General features: G+C 39.1%; 1 protein-coding gene across 1 annotated transcript; it reads left to right on the top strand.

The window, feature by feature from the left end:
* The first annotated feature begins 1,300 nt into the window (after positions 1 to 1,300).
* Positions 1,301 to 16,305, top strand: dbndd1 (dysbindin domain containing 1). Its single transcript, XM_004067215.3, has 4 exons — positions 1,301 to 1,739; positions 6,074 to 6,217; positions 8,825 to 8,962; positions 15,152 to 16,305. The coding sequence occupies exons 1-4, from the start codon at positions 1,709 to 1,711 to the stop codon at positions 15,304 to 15,306; spliced, it is 468 nt and encodes a 155-aa protein (XP_004067263.1). The 5' UTR covers positions 1,301 to 1,708; the 3' UTR covers positions 15,307 to 16,305.
* The last annotated feature ends 202 nt before the right edge of the window (positions 16,306 to 16,507 follow it).

The following is a 16,507-nucleotide window of genomic DNA, read 5'->3' as shown; positions in this document are numbered from 1 at the left end:
AAAATTAAAAAAAAATAAAATAAAACCTTATGACTTACCAAACAGGCAACCTCTTTATGTATGTGTGATAGGAATTAAGTGTTACAGAAGGCTACATCTGGAAGATTATGCAAGAACGTGGAGAAAAGAAAGATTAAAAAGTGTTTGACCATAAACACAGAATGCAACTGACTTTGGTTTTAAATTAAAGACTTTATGTTGCTATTTTTGTATAATTAATCTTAAAAACCTAAAACAATTAAAATACTGAATCATAAATACTCAGAGAAAAACTACACATCTTTTTAAACTCAATTGTTGCATTCAAAATTTTCATGATGTTAGTAAAGAATGTGCATGAATAAAAAAAAACAGTTAAAGCCCGTCATTTACCCTAAACTATGTTCTGGGTTTTCCTTGACTGACCCTAAATTTCAATCCTAATACCTTTACATAATTTCTCTGATTATTCGGGTTTTGTACAGTTTTTAATTAATTATTGCACATGTTAACAGTTCCATTTAAAGTTTATTGTTCTGGACAAAAGAAAAAATGTGTCATTTTTTATTCAACTCTTTGGGTTTACCAGCTTGTTGCATGTGATGACCTTGTTGTGACAAAGTGGTGAAGTAGGACGCACCAATTGATTATTTGATTGATGATAATCTGATTATTTCTGATTAATCTCTAAATATGCTACATTATTTCTACATTTTACTACTTAAAGTTAAAATGTTTATAGATACATGGGGGGAATACAGAATAGATTTAAAAAAAAATTGCTGGGACCATAAAGGCATCTGCCAAGAAGAGTAATATCACATTTTCAACTGTCTGAACCCCAGACACACTTCACCAAAACCAGGGACCCACATGCAAATGCACATCACACAAATCACTCTGAACTGCTTACAGGTGGGTTTAATACACTGAGAGATCATTAAAAGGGGAGAAATCATCTATAAGTTGCCTTTAAGTGCAGTGGAAACTTTACTACGTGTGAAAATCACAGATGATCTTTAAAATAAAAGCTGTGCGACTCTCTAAATTTACCAGCAGAGGGCGACATCTCCTAGCCATTGAGAGTACAGATGAGTCTGCTCCTCACGTCTGAGGCACTAGAGAATGTTTTTTTTTTGTAGTCATGGAGAAATCACGTTTTATTCTCATGAACCATACTTTTTCAATCAACCAAAGAACAGTTTTTTATTTGTGTTATTATTTCACACCATAAAATTGACTGTCTGCCGACAGTACACGCCCAAGCTCACATTCACCATGAACATGCATGCACACCCAGCTTCCCCTTCCAGCATCCCTCCCTGACACCCCCCCCCGCCCTCTCTTTCTGCCTCAGTTTGGGCAGACGGCCAGCTCAGCCTCCCCTCCCTCTGCCTTTCTCTTTGCTCTGGATCTCTCTGTGTGCTCGTTTCAAGCCCCACAATGCTGGCTTGACTGAACCAAGTGGATCACAAATTCACTGCAATGTCACTGCTCCCGTTGCTTCCAGCCTGTGGTGGCCTCTGCCTGTGAGGCGGGGGTCGGACAGCTCCTCCACCGGCAAAGCAGGACAGGTGGACTGTCAGACAGGACAAACCCCACATCACCTGGACCGGACTCTTGGAGCTGCAGCGGCCAAAATCAGAGCGGAGTCCTTCTCCTTCCTTTTTTCTTCCCCACTTGTGTCCTTGCTGGTGTGGTGAACAGCAGCCCTCTCTCTCTCAGCTGCATGGAGGCACAGGGAGGGGCAGGGAGCCCAGGTAAGAGCCATTGTCTGTCCTTTCTCACCCTCAGCTGTACTCTCAGAAGACCTTTGGCAAAAAAATAAAATAAAGTCTTGTTTTGACCTGATGGATTTGTGCTCTCACTAATCTGCCTCTAACTTCATTTAGCAAACATAGAGAGTGGACATAATGGCTTGTTTTTGTATTTTTCGAAACAGCAAAAAACTCCCATAGAAAATCAATAATACATGTAAGTGTAATTACAAAGTCTGAGCAGTTTTCTTTGGTCATCAAGTTTATATTCACTACTCACCTTTTAGGAGCTCCCAGTGGTACAACAGCTCAAAATTATGTGTTGTTTTGTGTAAAACTTACATGTGGTGTCAAAGTATTCAAACACAACAGTTAAAATATATTATTTTTTAATGAAGTTTGGTTTAATTTATTTGGTTAGATGTCATTAAGTATTAGACACCTGAGCTCCCCTGTCAGAACACTCCCACATCATCTATAAGAAATAATAAAGTCTGGCATTTCGACACATTAAGGAAAGCAGAGAATATGAAACATAAACGTTCATCAGGTCACGTTTGACCTTTTAATGTTAATCTGTGTCTCTGCCAACACTAAGAAAACCTATTTCACCAACTGTCATTTACCTTCTAATACCTTCTGTCATTGCTCCTTCTTGGCAAAATGTCCTTATACTCACAGTAAGACAAACTTAAGACAAACTGGGGAAAAACAAAGAAATGGGTGAGAATTGTTTCTGTGATGTGTATGTTATGGGTCACAACATTTTGGCAGTCACATGTGCTGTCATAAACTTTAGAAAGTCTGTGTCCGAATTCTCTCCCTACTCCCTAACTACCAATACACTACCATGCTCTGATAGTGAAAACTTGGATGCTTTATAAAAATACATTAAAACAAAAAAATGTTCACATGAAAATTCGTTCAAACGCAATGCAGTGTGGTCTATATTCCCTATATGAATTGTACTGAACTGAATGATACTTTATCAATCACACATGGGAAATTTAGGAGCATTGATGTACACTGACTTTGTGCAGAGAATTCTGGGCAAACATTTTTTGAGCTGGATTTTGGAATTGTGGTTTTAGACATCTCTACATAATGGCAAACGCCCTATAGTGCACTATATAATGACTGGTGAAGGAATTTGGACACATGCAGAAACTGATCATGTCCTAATGTTAACAAATGGGTTAGAAGTCATCACAGTGACAGGGGCAGAGCTGCAGGGGGGCTGCCCTCCTTTTGTCACCCCAATTTTGAGTCAACATCAGCATTATTATTGACAAAGATTGAGAAATCATCAGTACAAGCACCTTTAACCCTTGTGCTATCCTAGGCACTTTACCATTGGGAGTTGGGTCATCTAGACCCACTAGACAGTGCTCTGAACCTTTTTTCTTCAATGATTTGTGATCTTCACTGGTGTCCATGGATTACAAGAAATCTTTCCACCTTTATCCACCTTGGTCATTGTAGGAATAACACGTAAGGGTGGGGTCATCTAAGATAGCACAAGGGTTAAGCATTAGTAAAAGTATCTCTGCTAAAAGAACTGCTGTTTTACTGTACCATTAAAAATAACTATTACAACTGTAGGAAATATGTATTCTTGATCCTTTCATTTACAATGGCTCTCCATTCTGCTGTTCTAAATTGCCACCCTTCTAAAGTCTTTTGCCCCCCCTGTATAAAATGAGCTAGCTCTGGCACTTCTGTAAAGAAAACAATAAAATGCAGCAACAGCCTATAACAACAAGCTAAGGGTTTACGAGCAAAGAGTGTAAACTATTAAGGGATGTCACACATCCTATGACTCCAGTAACAACATTTTAAAAAATTGACAAGACAATTATTATGAATACACTTGAACCTAATCAATAGTGAACTGACTCCAGAGGTTGGATCATTGATTTTCTTTTAGCAGATGAAGTTTTAGCCATTTACTATCCAATAACCAAGCATGTTCAGCTAGTCTTTTCCTTGACATGCCTCAACTGTATTTAGTGCAGCATGTAGCATAAGCAGTATTACAGGGATTCTGTATGATGTGATAGTTTACATGTTAGTTTTTCTCTACTTGATTTTAGAATAACGTCATCATCAATCAAAATGACAACTTATCTCTTTGCAATAACCTAACTGTCCATCAGTGTCTCTTCCCGCCTTCTCACTATGTCTGTTCGTCTCAGATTGTACGTCATCATTTCCTTGCTAATGGACACATCCTAAAAGTACAAGTGGAAAGAACACATATGTTATGTAGGCATGTCAGAAACGTACCATCTCAGTATTTGCTCTGGCTCCTTCACCGGCAGTTCAGCAGGTGGTGAACAACCCAGGCATCTGTGTAAATAAGTCCTCTGTTTCATGCAGATGACACTGGGATTTTTTTTTCTGAGTCATTTGGTCTTGAATTTCACCCTGAAAGCATGGGATGTCTTCCTTTAAATCTCACCAGCAAGTGTAAGGGAAAACGACTGAGGAAATACACAGTCTTTTGGTTTTCATGTATGTACTGAAACTACACAAGATTCCTAGATGGATGCATTGATTGATGGACTAAATGCTTGCTGAAGACTAAGAATGGAAACCAACTCTGCTGGTCATAATATTAAATATTTTACAATAGCAGCAGAGGTCAACATATAATTTAAAATGTTTTTGTCTTTTTGCTGGGGATGAAAATCAATGGCCGGCATGCAGTGACTGAGTACTTGATGGGGAGAAATTAGAATCTAAACTGCTCTGTTTTCATGTCAGCGGCGTTCTTGTCATCCACCCTCAAAAATACTGCATGTTAAATTGGCACCAGCCATCTGGTGATGCCCACCATAAAGGTGCTGCTTCCTCCCACACTTTTGCTGTTTAACTAAACACTCATTCCTACTGGTACTACAGTACTTTTCTCTTCTTTTTTTGTATTGATCTCCATTTTCTCAAACGTTAATGGAGCCAAAGCCTTTTTTCTTTTGCTGAAAGCTGTTTTTGTACATGTTTTTGCTTAATTCAATCTCTGACGGCATCCCACTTTTTTTTCAGCTGTGTCAGGCAGTTGTCACTTAGCCTTGATCAAGTTTAACCAGTTCAGATTGTGTGCACACTGCCGGAAGACAACACCTGCTATTTAAAGCTCCTTCTATTTTTAGCCTGTGTGAAATATTTGAAAAAGGTGTTAGTAATATATTTTTGCTCGCATTACAAACAGAAGTTTGTTACCTCACGTATGCAAAAACATTTTTCACATTCTAAAGACAAATAAAAATATCAGGAAAAAATGAGTTTCTAGGCCGTCTAAATGGTTGCAGCATATTATAAGGCTAATAACCTTTTTAAGGATGATGTCCGCTTCCAGCACCTTGAAAATCTTTGTGGCCCTTAGAAAAAACCTGCAGTGGTTTACCTTTTATTCATTTACTGAGACATGGAAATCTTGAAAGGGGCCACTTCCATGGGGACAAAAAATGTTTCCTCACCTAAGCAGTTTTTTTTTCATGTCTTTATATAGATTTCAGAGATGATGCACCTCCAAAATAACTTTTTTTTTTTTTTTTTTTTTTAAAACAAGCTAAATTCTCTTGAACGTCTTTGGGATCTGATGTTTCTCTTCACCTGAATAGAGTTATTCTTTTCATTTAGCTGATTATCCGGCGACTGAGTCAAAATGTCACTGTAGTCAAATGTTCACTTAGATCCAAAACATATGTGTCCTAAAACAAAGTTAAAACATCTGTGGGGTGAATATTCTGACCAGACCAGACTTAAAATGTTTTTTTCTCATTCTAATGTGCTCATACTGGCTACACAGATTCGTTTTTTTATCTTTGTCAAATCCACAGGTTTAGTTTAATCAATACTCTTCAGACTTGTTGTTCAACTTTAGCACAAAGAACTTCAATTATTCCTGAGAAATCCTCTGATATTAATTAATCTGATCACAGTGAAGTGTACTATGATCCACCAAATCTCAACATGGCTGCTCAGACTTCTGACTAAAAATTCATTTGAAAAGTCAGTTTTATTAACAAAAGTATTCAAAGGTGATGCGTTCATTGAGATTATCCAAACTGCTGTTCCATGTATGTGAAGCCCTGTAACATGATTACAGAACTTCACACATATGCACACCATCTTTTTCAGGACTTTTAATCAAACAAAAAAATTAGGAAAACAAGTTTTTTTATTGTCTTTATTGTTAAAAGTAAAATGGAAGATCTGAAACATTGATTCTGTTTTTCTGCAGTTTTAGAACCATCATCTCTAAAGTTGCTAATCGTTAACAATCGGTACGATCTCCTATAGCCTTTTAGTTCTGTTTCTGTGTGTGACGACAGAGCCCAACAAAGACATCCAGAAGCTGCTGAAGCCATCCAGCTCAGGTGACCTATCTAGGGAACTGTTCCAACACCAGCTGGGGGAGGATGAGGGAAGTCTGTCAGGACACACAGCTAACATGCTGCACATCACAGAAAAGAGACGTAAGTACGAAACAGAGAATGTATTCAAACTGTGAAAATGCAATCAATGCATCAATTTCCTATTAAAGGTTTCTTAGCAATAGTAAACATGATGGATGAGGGACACATATGGTTAAATGCTAAGTGTCATGATATTTTGTATTTCTGATTCAGCGATTTTTTTTCATTTATTGTGCTTTCACTGTCTTCATTATGTTATTAAAGAACATTGTTCACTTTTCTGATGCTATCTAGATTTGTTTTCAGGTCTTTACGCAAATAACCACTGCCTGTTTTTGGCATTCTGGTCACTCTGCTGCTCCACAGCTTTAACTGAAAGGCCTCATTGTGCATCAGTCCTTTGCAGATACCATGAGCAGCTAGTGCCAGACTCCCGGACCTCTGAAGCACAGTCAAATGTAGAGGCTGCACAACAGCTACCTTCATAGACTTTAATAACTGAGCGTTTTGATAATATGGGAGTTCATCCCATACTGCTAAGTTTGAATATTTTAATTATGTGGGACTGTTGCTGTGAAATGTTTTACTATATCTTTGCTTTAAAAGGCAGATGTTTCACAGCAATCTGAAGCACTCGATTTGAATTAAAAACGAACACACGGAAAGAAAATAACTTCAATTAATTTCAGAAATGACTTCATTGGTGAACTGAAAAAAGTGGGCAAAAAGATGATGTAAAAATGCAGAACAAACAAGTTCCATATCTTGGAGCTTCTCATTAAAAATGTATGGCGAGCCCAAGAGGAGAAGAGCATCATCACAGGCAGAAGAGGGCAGTTCCAAGATACAAAGGCAGATTTGGAATTCTAAGAAAAGCTTATTTCCCAAAAAAAATCATCATATTTTGAACCCAATCTTTAGAAATTTATTTCTGTTTTCATTTTAAACATGAATAGTTGAAAATTAATATAAAAATATGTATTTTTAATGTAATAATTCTATACATTTTTAAAGAGACCACCTAAGGCACATTTAATTTTGAACATGCATCCAACAAATTCACTTTGATTTAACAGTCTATAAACGTATTTTACTAATTAAGAGGTTAACATGAACAGTATTTACAGAGGCCATTAATTCTTTTTATTCATCGAGGTTGAAGGCGGTCATGAAACTGAATGTACAAGCCCCACATGCAGCACCATCATGCTTTGTTCTCCTGCCCCGACCAAAAAATGTGAACTCCCCTGCTCTAATCTCCTCTTATCCTTTATTGCCTCAGCTCTATGGACTGATATGCTGCAAATTTAGACAAGGGAGGGCATCAGCCACCCGTATGTCCACTGCAAGAGAAGGTAGCGTCTTCATTAAACGCTTTGATCAGGCCTCCAGTAAAGCCCATGAGCTCTCCCAAATTGCTTTTGATATGGAAGCAGTTGTTTCAGAGCGTCTGCCGGGGAATGAAAGTGTCCTGATCAATAATTTAAAGAGTGTGGGGGAGGCAAACATGAGTCTGAGGAGAGGTATTTAAAAAAAAAAAAAGAATCATCTAGAATGGGAAAAAAATTGGAAAAAAAATCTCAGAATGAAGAAGGCGGTTATATTTTCTAATCTTTAGTTTTACATTTGGCTGCCGTTTGATAAAGTTATCTCCTCTCCCATTATCCTTTCATCCTAATGTCCTCCTCCATCATTTCTTCCAGGTTTTATTGCTAGTTACGCTAAAAAATGTATTCTCAGCCTCTGAAAAATGAAAATGATATTATTTGACCATTGAGTCTGCCTTGTTTTCAGGCGCACTAAGTGTTGAGTGTTTCTCGTATATTTGACACTGATGAACCGCCACCTCAGCACAATGAACAGCGGCCTTTAAATCAATATGCAGTGTGTTGGAGGGGGATGAAGAATGAATTAAGTGCTGGATATAGAGAGCAGCAGAAGGGCAGGCTCTGCCTCTTCAGTTGGAAACTGGATAATAATAGTTTATTACCCATCATAAAACCCATTCTGTCCACAGAAAGCCTCTCAAGACCCAGTGATGCATTTCCGTCACACTTGAATTTGTACACACACAGATAAGTTATTTTCTTGTGTCTTTTCACGTTGCTGCTGAGACGAGTAGGTAGATGTCATTACGTGTTCAGTTACTTCACACTTTAAATGTTCAAGGTTGCTTTTTAAAATCATACACACATCAGGAGAACATGACGCTGTCGTGAGCAGGAGAGTTTTTGCCGCTGAAGATTCAGAAACTTCTGTGCTAACAGGTGCAGCACACTTGGGGGCAGAAATAAGACCGCAGTACATAAATATGTGTCTATTTTCACCTCCTCTTTGCTTTTGCTGAAGGTCTTTCAGACACCATGTGCAAGGACTCACACTAACACTTAAACTGACCGACAATGACTGAGCTCACAAAAGATTAAACAGAGTAGATGTGAAACCTCCCTGGAGAAGAAGCAGATATCAAAGCGTTTATTGATTTAATGATATCACGAATCGGCTTCTAATCTGGTTACAGTCGCCTGAACAGAACAGATCACAGCAGCTGTTGAGAAGACGTGCATCTTATCCCCCCACACCTATGGAGCAGCTTTATGGCAGCATGCCTGCCTCCTCTTTGAAAGTCTCTCTCAGACCAACGTCGTTTCCCATCTGTGCCTGCAGAACCGCTGAGCAGCGTGTCGTCTTTAGAGGTGCACTTTGACCTCCTGGATCTAACTGAGCTGACAGACATGTCTGACCAGGAACTGGCGGAAGTCTTTGCTGACTCTGATGAGGAGAACCACAATGAGCCCCCATCAGGTAAATGCTATGCGCAATCCATTTTGATGTTAAACGTGATAAAAACAGGCTATATTTAGAGTGAAAACCCCCACATAAATCTCATATTTCTAGGCACTGTTGAAGATTTCCGCTTTGAACCTAAAAACATTGCTTAATACCTCAGGTATATGAGGAAGAACGACGCAGTAGAACCTATGTAGTTAATTGCTAACAAAAAGCTGAAGCAATAGGAGCAAAGCAGTCCACAAAGCAAAAGAGACCAAACAAAGCAACGAGGCACAGACGATATCTGTTCTCCTGCCCCGACCGCAAAATGTGAACTCCCCTGCCCCAATCTCCTCTTATCCTTTATTGCCTTTTTTTGGATCTGCAAAAAATAAAAATAAAGAAAAAAACTGAAATAGTCTTTTAAAATGCAAAAAGATAGATTTCTTAAAGGAGACAAAGTACATTCTCATATTTCAGCCAATGATTTTTACATGCACATTTCCATGTGGATCTCTTTTTTATCTTCTCTCTGTTTCCAGTGAACACTCTGTGTCATAAAGTAGTTTATTGGATCTGAGTCGAGGTTCCTGTGAAGGACTGCTGCTACTGGCAGCTGTAAAGACACTCAGTAGAATTACATTTTACTCAGTGTTTTGTGTCTGTTTTAAAGCCAACACGTTCATCAACATGACAACTACAATTTAAGGATGGATGCATCACATTTTTGCTAAATTTGCTCTTTTTGACTTATAGAAACGGAACATTTTACTTTAATTTGCAGATTTTAGCAGCCTTAGGTCTAAGCAGAGGAAACCCGTGAACACAACATACAGTATTAGCACCTAATTTGCACATGCTGCTGTTAAACAGTAGAATTTATCAGCCTTGGTATCTGAAGAGCAACAGTCGGACAATTAGCTCCAAGGAAGGACAGAAAAACAGACGTGTTGCTTTGCAGCTGCACTCTATGAAGCACACACTTTGTTTCTGTTTGCTGTGTGATGCTGAGCAGCAACACCAGCAAGCATCCCATTCTTTTTGGCTGCTGCCAGAAACACTGTCATGGTCAGAAAGGACGACAGAGACAAACATTTAGCTGAACTTCACAGTGAAACTCGTAAGCTAAAGGAAAGCTTCATGTCAAACCAGAGAAGTTATCTTTGCTTTAAATACAAAATGTACATTAAATGGTCTGGTTGAACATTTAGCAGCCTCTGTGTTGTGAACTTGCTGTCACATTGCTATCGGATTTGTTGCAGTGACAAAGCTGTCATTGTTTAAACTGCATGAACAAAAAAATCAATTGCTGGGACTTGGCAGGACTGTTGTCTTTTACACTGTTATATCCTGAACTCACTGTCAACTCAAACACATATTCAGTTTCTTAATCTTTCATAAGGCATATTATAATCAAGCTTCTGTGATGGTCCATGGTAAACTCTGCATTTTGTTTTTAAGCGATCTGGAAAGATTAGCAGGTTTTCAAAGGAAATGAAAGGGTTATCATTATAGTATTTCATTTCTTGTGTCAGATTATTCAAGTGATAAAGGACATTTCACAGTATGGTTATTGTGAAGGTATTGTCCACAATTTCAGCCGACAACTCTGCCACACCAAAAGTGTGTATGTAACAATAAATCACATTTTAGCTTCAGCCTCCCATCTGCTGCTGCTCTCTGGAAGCTTCTCCAGAGCATTAAAGCTGCAACGCATCATTCTGAAGAAAAACAACACATTCAGATTATTTTAATTATAATTCATTTGCAAATGCAACATTTGCTGAAATAAAAAAATTTAGACCACAGAGAAGAAAAAAAATATTTCGTAGCTTTTGGACATCTTAAAATTATTTGACATAACATTGTTTTAGATTATGCAATAAGACTTAACTTTTTCTTTTTTTTTATATGAAATAAAATCATTATAAACCATTATAAACAAATGTGCGTGCAAGATAAGACCTTTAAACTTAATGTATGAAAAAAAGTTTCAAAGATAATGAGGAATTGAGCAAGAGTTAAGCTTAACCCTTGTGCTATCTTAGATGACCCCACCCTTACATTGACGTGTTCTTCCTACCAAGACAAAGGTGGATAAAGATGGAAAGATTTCATGTAATCCGTGGACACCAGTGAAGATCACAAATCATTGAAGAAAAAAGGTTTAACGCACTGTCTAGGGGGTCAAGATGACCCAACTTCCAATGTTAAAGTGCCTAGGATAGCACAAGGGTTACAGATGCTTTGTACCAAGTGACCTTCGTACGGAGGCAGAGCGGTCACCCTTTGATCTAAGTATCACAGGTTCAGTTCCTTGGGCAAGACACTGAACCCCACTTTGCCTCTGGTGGTGTTGGCGCCAGTGTTCAGCAGTGGAGCCGCCATCAGCGTGTGAATGTGTGTGTGTGCATGGGTGAATGGGACTGTGACGGTAAAGAGCTTTGGGCCTTCAAGGATGTTAGAAAAATACTACAGAAGTTCATGCTATTTACCATTTACCAAATGTGAGGTGCTATAATCCCACAAGTTATCAAACATTTTATTATCTTGTGTGAAAAAAGACAAAGATACATTAGCCAGTGCATTAATTCCCCACTATTGTTTGCATGTTATTGTGAATTTGCATTTTGCATATTTTTTTTTATTTCTTAAATAAATCAAAATTAGCATTTTATATGATGGCAAACACGATGACAAAAAAGCTGCAAGCCTTGCTGAAATAAAGTGAAGATTTAACCATGAAGCCTTGGGTGACTTAGGTCTTTATTGTAATTGATTATTTTTAGGCTTTAGTTTGCATTGCAAATGCTGATAAGGTGACATTGGATTGTCATAGACTAAGGGAATCTGCATGTACGGGTTGACAACAATTAAAGAGCCCTAAGGAACAGAAGTCGGGTGACAGAGTTCAAGCTAAATACAGACTTTTAAATAATTAATTTTCCTTTTCTGGAAACAAGTTACTTTCCCTCCAGCGTTGCTTAAACCCTTACAACAATCCAATGTCCCTCAGCTGTTTAGTTCACTACGTAATTTGTTTTATTATTCATTTTTATCATAACGTTTGGCAAATCAGAGAGTCTAATGTAGAACTAGAAATAAGGGGACTAAAATCCTTCAGGAAGTGATTTTTTTCTTTCTAGATCAGCTCTGGAGTCTGATAAAAGGCTGATGAGGTTCAATTGGCTTGCTCTTTGTTTCCCTCCCAAATGACCTTGATGAACCATAAAGCTCACATACACCCCCCCTGCCACAATTACAGCTTTGTTGTCACGAACAGTATTGTCATTGTAAGTGGTGACTCTGCCGTCACCATGTGCTTCTGCTCTTTTGATTTGGTTAATTTTGCTTTCAGTAAATAAAGTGATGAGGAAAATACTCACAGTTCCCATTGTAAAACAGCAAAACTTCATGGGTACAATCAGATATTTTCTCCTACCATCTGCTCCACAACATTCAGCTTCATTCTGCTGCTTCTAAAGGCTCCTGCCTGTGGCCCTCTGGTGTTAAAGACACTACTGATCTCACTACACAACACAACTGCAGCCTCACGTCAAAGCAGGTGTTTCCTTTCTGCTGTCACTGCCCCAGTATTTTCACTGATGCCACTGCTTGAGATGTAAGTATTGTTGAACGGACCTTTGGGTTTTATCCTTTAAAGAGTCCAGCAACAGCTGCTTTCCGTCTCCTGCCATCTGATGGCATTTCTTCACTGAGGGCACAGGGCCGACTGTAAATGCTTCACTGACTTTAGAAGGTCAAATTACAGCTGAAGTCTGTTTTAAGTCTACTTCTGCCTCTTTTTTTTTTGAATTAGGTTTACATTTAATAATTCAGCCAGCTTTTTTCCTGCTTGAGACAAACAGATGGCTTGTATTGTTAAACAGATTGACGAAAACATGAACAGGAAAAGCCATGGATCTCATTTATTCTGATCTTTGTGCAATTTCATTTCCTAGCAACTTAAAAATGATCTTAAAATATGACCCATTAAAATGTTACTTTTTCCTCATCTTTTAAATAAATAATGTAGTTTAACCGGAGAAAGGTAGTTTGCCATCTCTCTGTGGGTGGAGTGTCCCTGCCCCAGGTGGAGGAGTTTAAATACCTTGGGGTCTTGTTCACGAATGAGGGAATACCGGAGCGTGAGATGGACAGGAGCGTCGTCCGTAGTTATGCGGTCGCTGTATCGGTCCGTTGTGGTGAAGAGAGAGCTGAGCCAATAAGCAAAGCTCTCAATTTACCGGTCGATCTTCGTTCCAACACTCACCTATGGTCATAAGCTCTGGGTCATGACCAAAAGAAGGAGGTCAAGCGGCTGAAAATGAGCTTCCTCCATAGGGTGGCTGGGCGCTCCCTTAGACTTAGAGAAGCTCGGTCACCTGCCGAGAGCTCCGAGTAGAACCACTTCTCCTCCACATCGAAAGGAGCCAGTTGAGGTGGCTCGAGCATCTAGTCCAGATGCCTCCTGGACGCCTCCCTGGAGAGGTGTTCCGGGCATGTCCCGCTGGGCGGAGGCCCCTGGGAAGACCCAGGACATGCTGGAGAGACTATGTCTCTCGGCTGGCCTGGGAACGCCTCGGGGTCCCCCCAGAGGAGCTGGAGGAAGTGGCTGGGGCGAGGGAAGTCTGGGCGCATCTCTGCTTAGACTGCTGCCCCCGCGACCCGGATAAGCGGAGGAAGATGGATGGAATTTATTTCTGAATTTACCACAAAGATTACAATCAGAAAGGGTTTAAACTGTCCAGGAGCCCCGATTTATAAAACACTGTGTGGATGTAAGAGAAAAATGTGAAATTGTTCACACATGAAAGAAACAGCTTTATATAAATTGTACAGAAAATACACGTTATTCTGCTCACACATGATGCCCTCATTTACCCTGCTAGCATATCACAATAAATACTATTATAAATGCATGTAAAAACATCAAAAGCTAATTTTGGACAACCAATCAGCGAACTGATGATGGAGCTGTAGTGTGCAGCAACACTTTAACTGTAGATAAAAATGTCTGTAATGGTGTGAAACATGTTAAAGAAACATAATTAGGCACTAATATAGTCTTGTCAGTGTGTTTCAAGTTATTTTCTGACGTCATTATTGAAAAAAGAATAAAAATATGTTGTGTAACAAATGTAAACCAGATCATTTGACATTACTCTAATGTACAGCATGCGCAGCCAGAATGCAACACAACAATAAACACATCAGCAGGTGCTCACAGCACATGCTGCTGCAGATTCCTTCCTGTTGTTGAGGAGATTCCTCTCATTAAAATCCAGCTGATATGTTATTAATCACCTGAGATCAATGTTTGTCCTCTCTCTTAACCTTTTCCTTTGGTGTTTATTATGCATGGGCGAACACTGGAACTGTGTGGAGCACAGCATGGTGCTTTCTGTAAAAATCAAGCATTAAGCTGATATGTGCAGTGACAGCAGCTGTCAGCTGCTTTTTCAGACCTTCTGAGTTGCTTTGTTCTCATCAAAGTGGGATCAACATTGCCACCAAGTGGTTAATTTTGGAAACTTTGCATTTAAATTTCAAAAACCTCAGAGATCCATGTAATGTATTTTATCACGCATGTAAAAAAAAAAAAGTCTACACATAGACGATGAAAAGGACTTTGTGTGATCAAGGTAATTTATTCTACAAAGTTACACTGCAAAACAGGCCCCTTGGAAATAATTCAAAAACACTTACCATATAGGCAGAAAAAAATCTGCCAATCGGGTAAAAGTTTTAGTTTTATACCCAAAGTTTTTTATGGAGATCTTGTTTTATTGTATCTGAACGGAGCCTTATGCCAAACTAAGAGAAAATATGGAAAATAAAGCATTTTCTACTCCATGAGTTGGCCGACTGAAATGCCTTTATTGTATCCATCTTAAAGACACAAAAAAGGAGTGTCAGACAAGTGTCTGCAAAAGAAGTTTTATGCCAAACATTAAAAATATATGTGAGTACTGTTGCTTCCTTCATTTTAATGCATTGCTTTCCAAAATGGATTCTTAACATCATTTTGTTATTAACATTTCTTAAAGATTGTTTGTTACTAACTAAAGAAATTGGGATCCATTAAGTAAAACATTTTTATTTTCAAGCACATGGTGTAGTGATTCTTAGAAAGGTTTTCCTAATGTATATTTGATTCTGGTAAACCTTCCTGGATTCCTGTTTGCCAAAGGTCAAAAGTTGTGTGTCTGGTTCCCATAGGTTCCCACCAGCATGCACACCCTAGGGGGGGCTACCTGCGCTCCCCGTCCTGGACTCGCTGCAGCAAAGTCGAGCCTTCGCGGGAGAGAAAGCACCACAGTGACTCAGACACCACAGAGCCCTTAATGAAACTGGAACGGCCAAAGCAACAGTGATGTCTCACATCAAACAACCAGACCACAGAGTGAGAAAACCCAGAGCCAAACACACAGACGGAGCCATTACACAGCGGACCAAGGGGCCCCCGTCTGCCACCCTGCATACATTCAACACTCCATGGTGCTGGACGGTTCACCCTGAAGTCTGGGCACTGACTCTGCTCTGAAGATGCTGAGATGCAATCTGACTCTTGTCTGTTTCTTCCTTTTTAACACACATACACCTTGCAATCAAAGTGTGTTTTTTATGCAAAGGGTTCTAATGCACTCCAGACACCAAGCCAATTTTCCTTAATTATTGTGGATGACAGAGTATCAAGTACAGGGTCAACAAAATGACAGCACCTTCAAACCTGTCAGGGGGGTACAGCATCCACAGCTTTCAAAGTGACATTCAGAGAGCAGGAATCACCACCTACCTAGTGATGCTTCTGGAGACTGAATGTGTTGCTTGTAAATGTGACTGTCTTCTGATGCCTGGAGTCAGGGTGACCTGAGCAGAGGATGTGTGAGATCCCTGCTTTATCAGGCTGTGGAGCGTGAGTTCAAGTCCAAATACTTCATTTTAAAACACTTCTTTTCTTTCACTAAACTGTATTTCCAGGGTTCTCCAGAATTATTGGCAGTTGTGTACAACTTTTTATTGCTCAATTTCAATCTTGCTTAGAAAAAAACTTGTTTAGAGAATGATGACTGCCACACTAAGTGTAGATGTGAAACGTCAAGCAGATGCGTAGTTCTGGAAAAGTACAAACTACAAAATAAATCATTACTTCAGTTGGATCATGCCAAAACGAAAACAAGTGCCAACAATTTTGAAACTATTCAGTTTTGTTTTGATGCAATATTTCCATGTCAGCATGAAAATAAAAGATTGTCACGAGTTAAACCAGGCTTTACCAGGAGCGCCAACGGTTCTGAATGCTGTGATGTAGTGGATCAAAAGTGACCATAAAATGGAAAAATAAGAAATAAAAAATGTGTTGTGTTGGAAGATGTTGCTGTTGGTGCTTTAGCAGCAGACCCTGGAGCACAAATCTTAACAGTCATATAGTAAATTATGGCCTAACTATAACCAATAGTAGCTTCCTAAGACATTTACAAGAATTTACAAATTTCTCATGGGATAACAGCATTTTGGGGATGGGGCAGCCGGTGATTTTCTGTGCGATGTTGGTCACCTGCTGCAGTATTTTCC

The sequence above is a fragment of the Oryzias latipes genome, chromosome 3, assembly GCF_002234675.1.
Source record: "Oryzias latipes chromosome 3, ASM223467v1".
Taxonomy (NCBI): Eukaryota; Metazoa; Chordata; class Actinopteri; order Beloniformes; family Adrianichthyidae; genus Oryzias; species Oryzias latipes.
This window is presented reverse-complemented; position numbering and strand designations above follow the sequence as displayed.

Bases quoted from the DNA above. Each gene is read 5' to 3' on its own strand.
- dbndd1 (XM_004067215.3), top strand. From the start codon at position 1,709: ATGGAGGCACAGGGAGGGGCAGGGAGCCCAG. The intron at 1,740-6,073 runs GTAAGAGCCATT...GTGTGACGACAG, and splicing joins GGGAGGGGCAGGGAGCCCAG to AGCCCAACAAAGACATCCAG. The intron at 6,218-8,824 runs GTAAGTACGAAA...CTGTGCCTGCAG, and splicing joins GCACATCACAGAAAAGAGAC to AACCGCTGAGCAGCGTGTCG.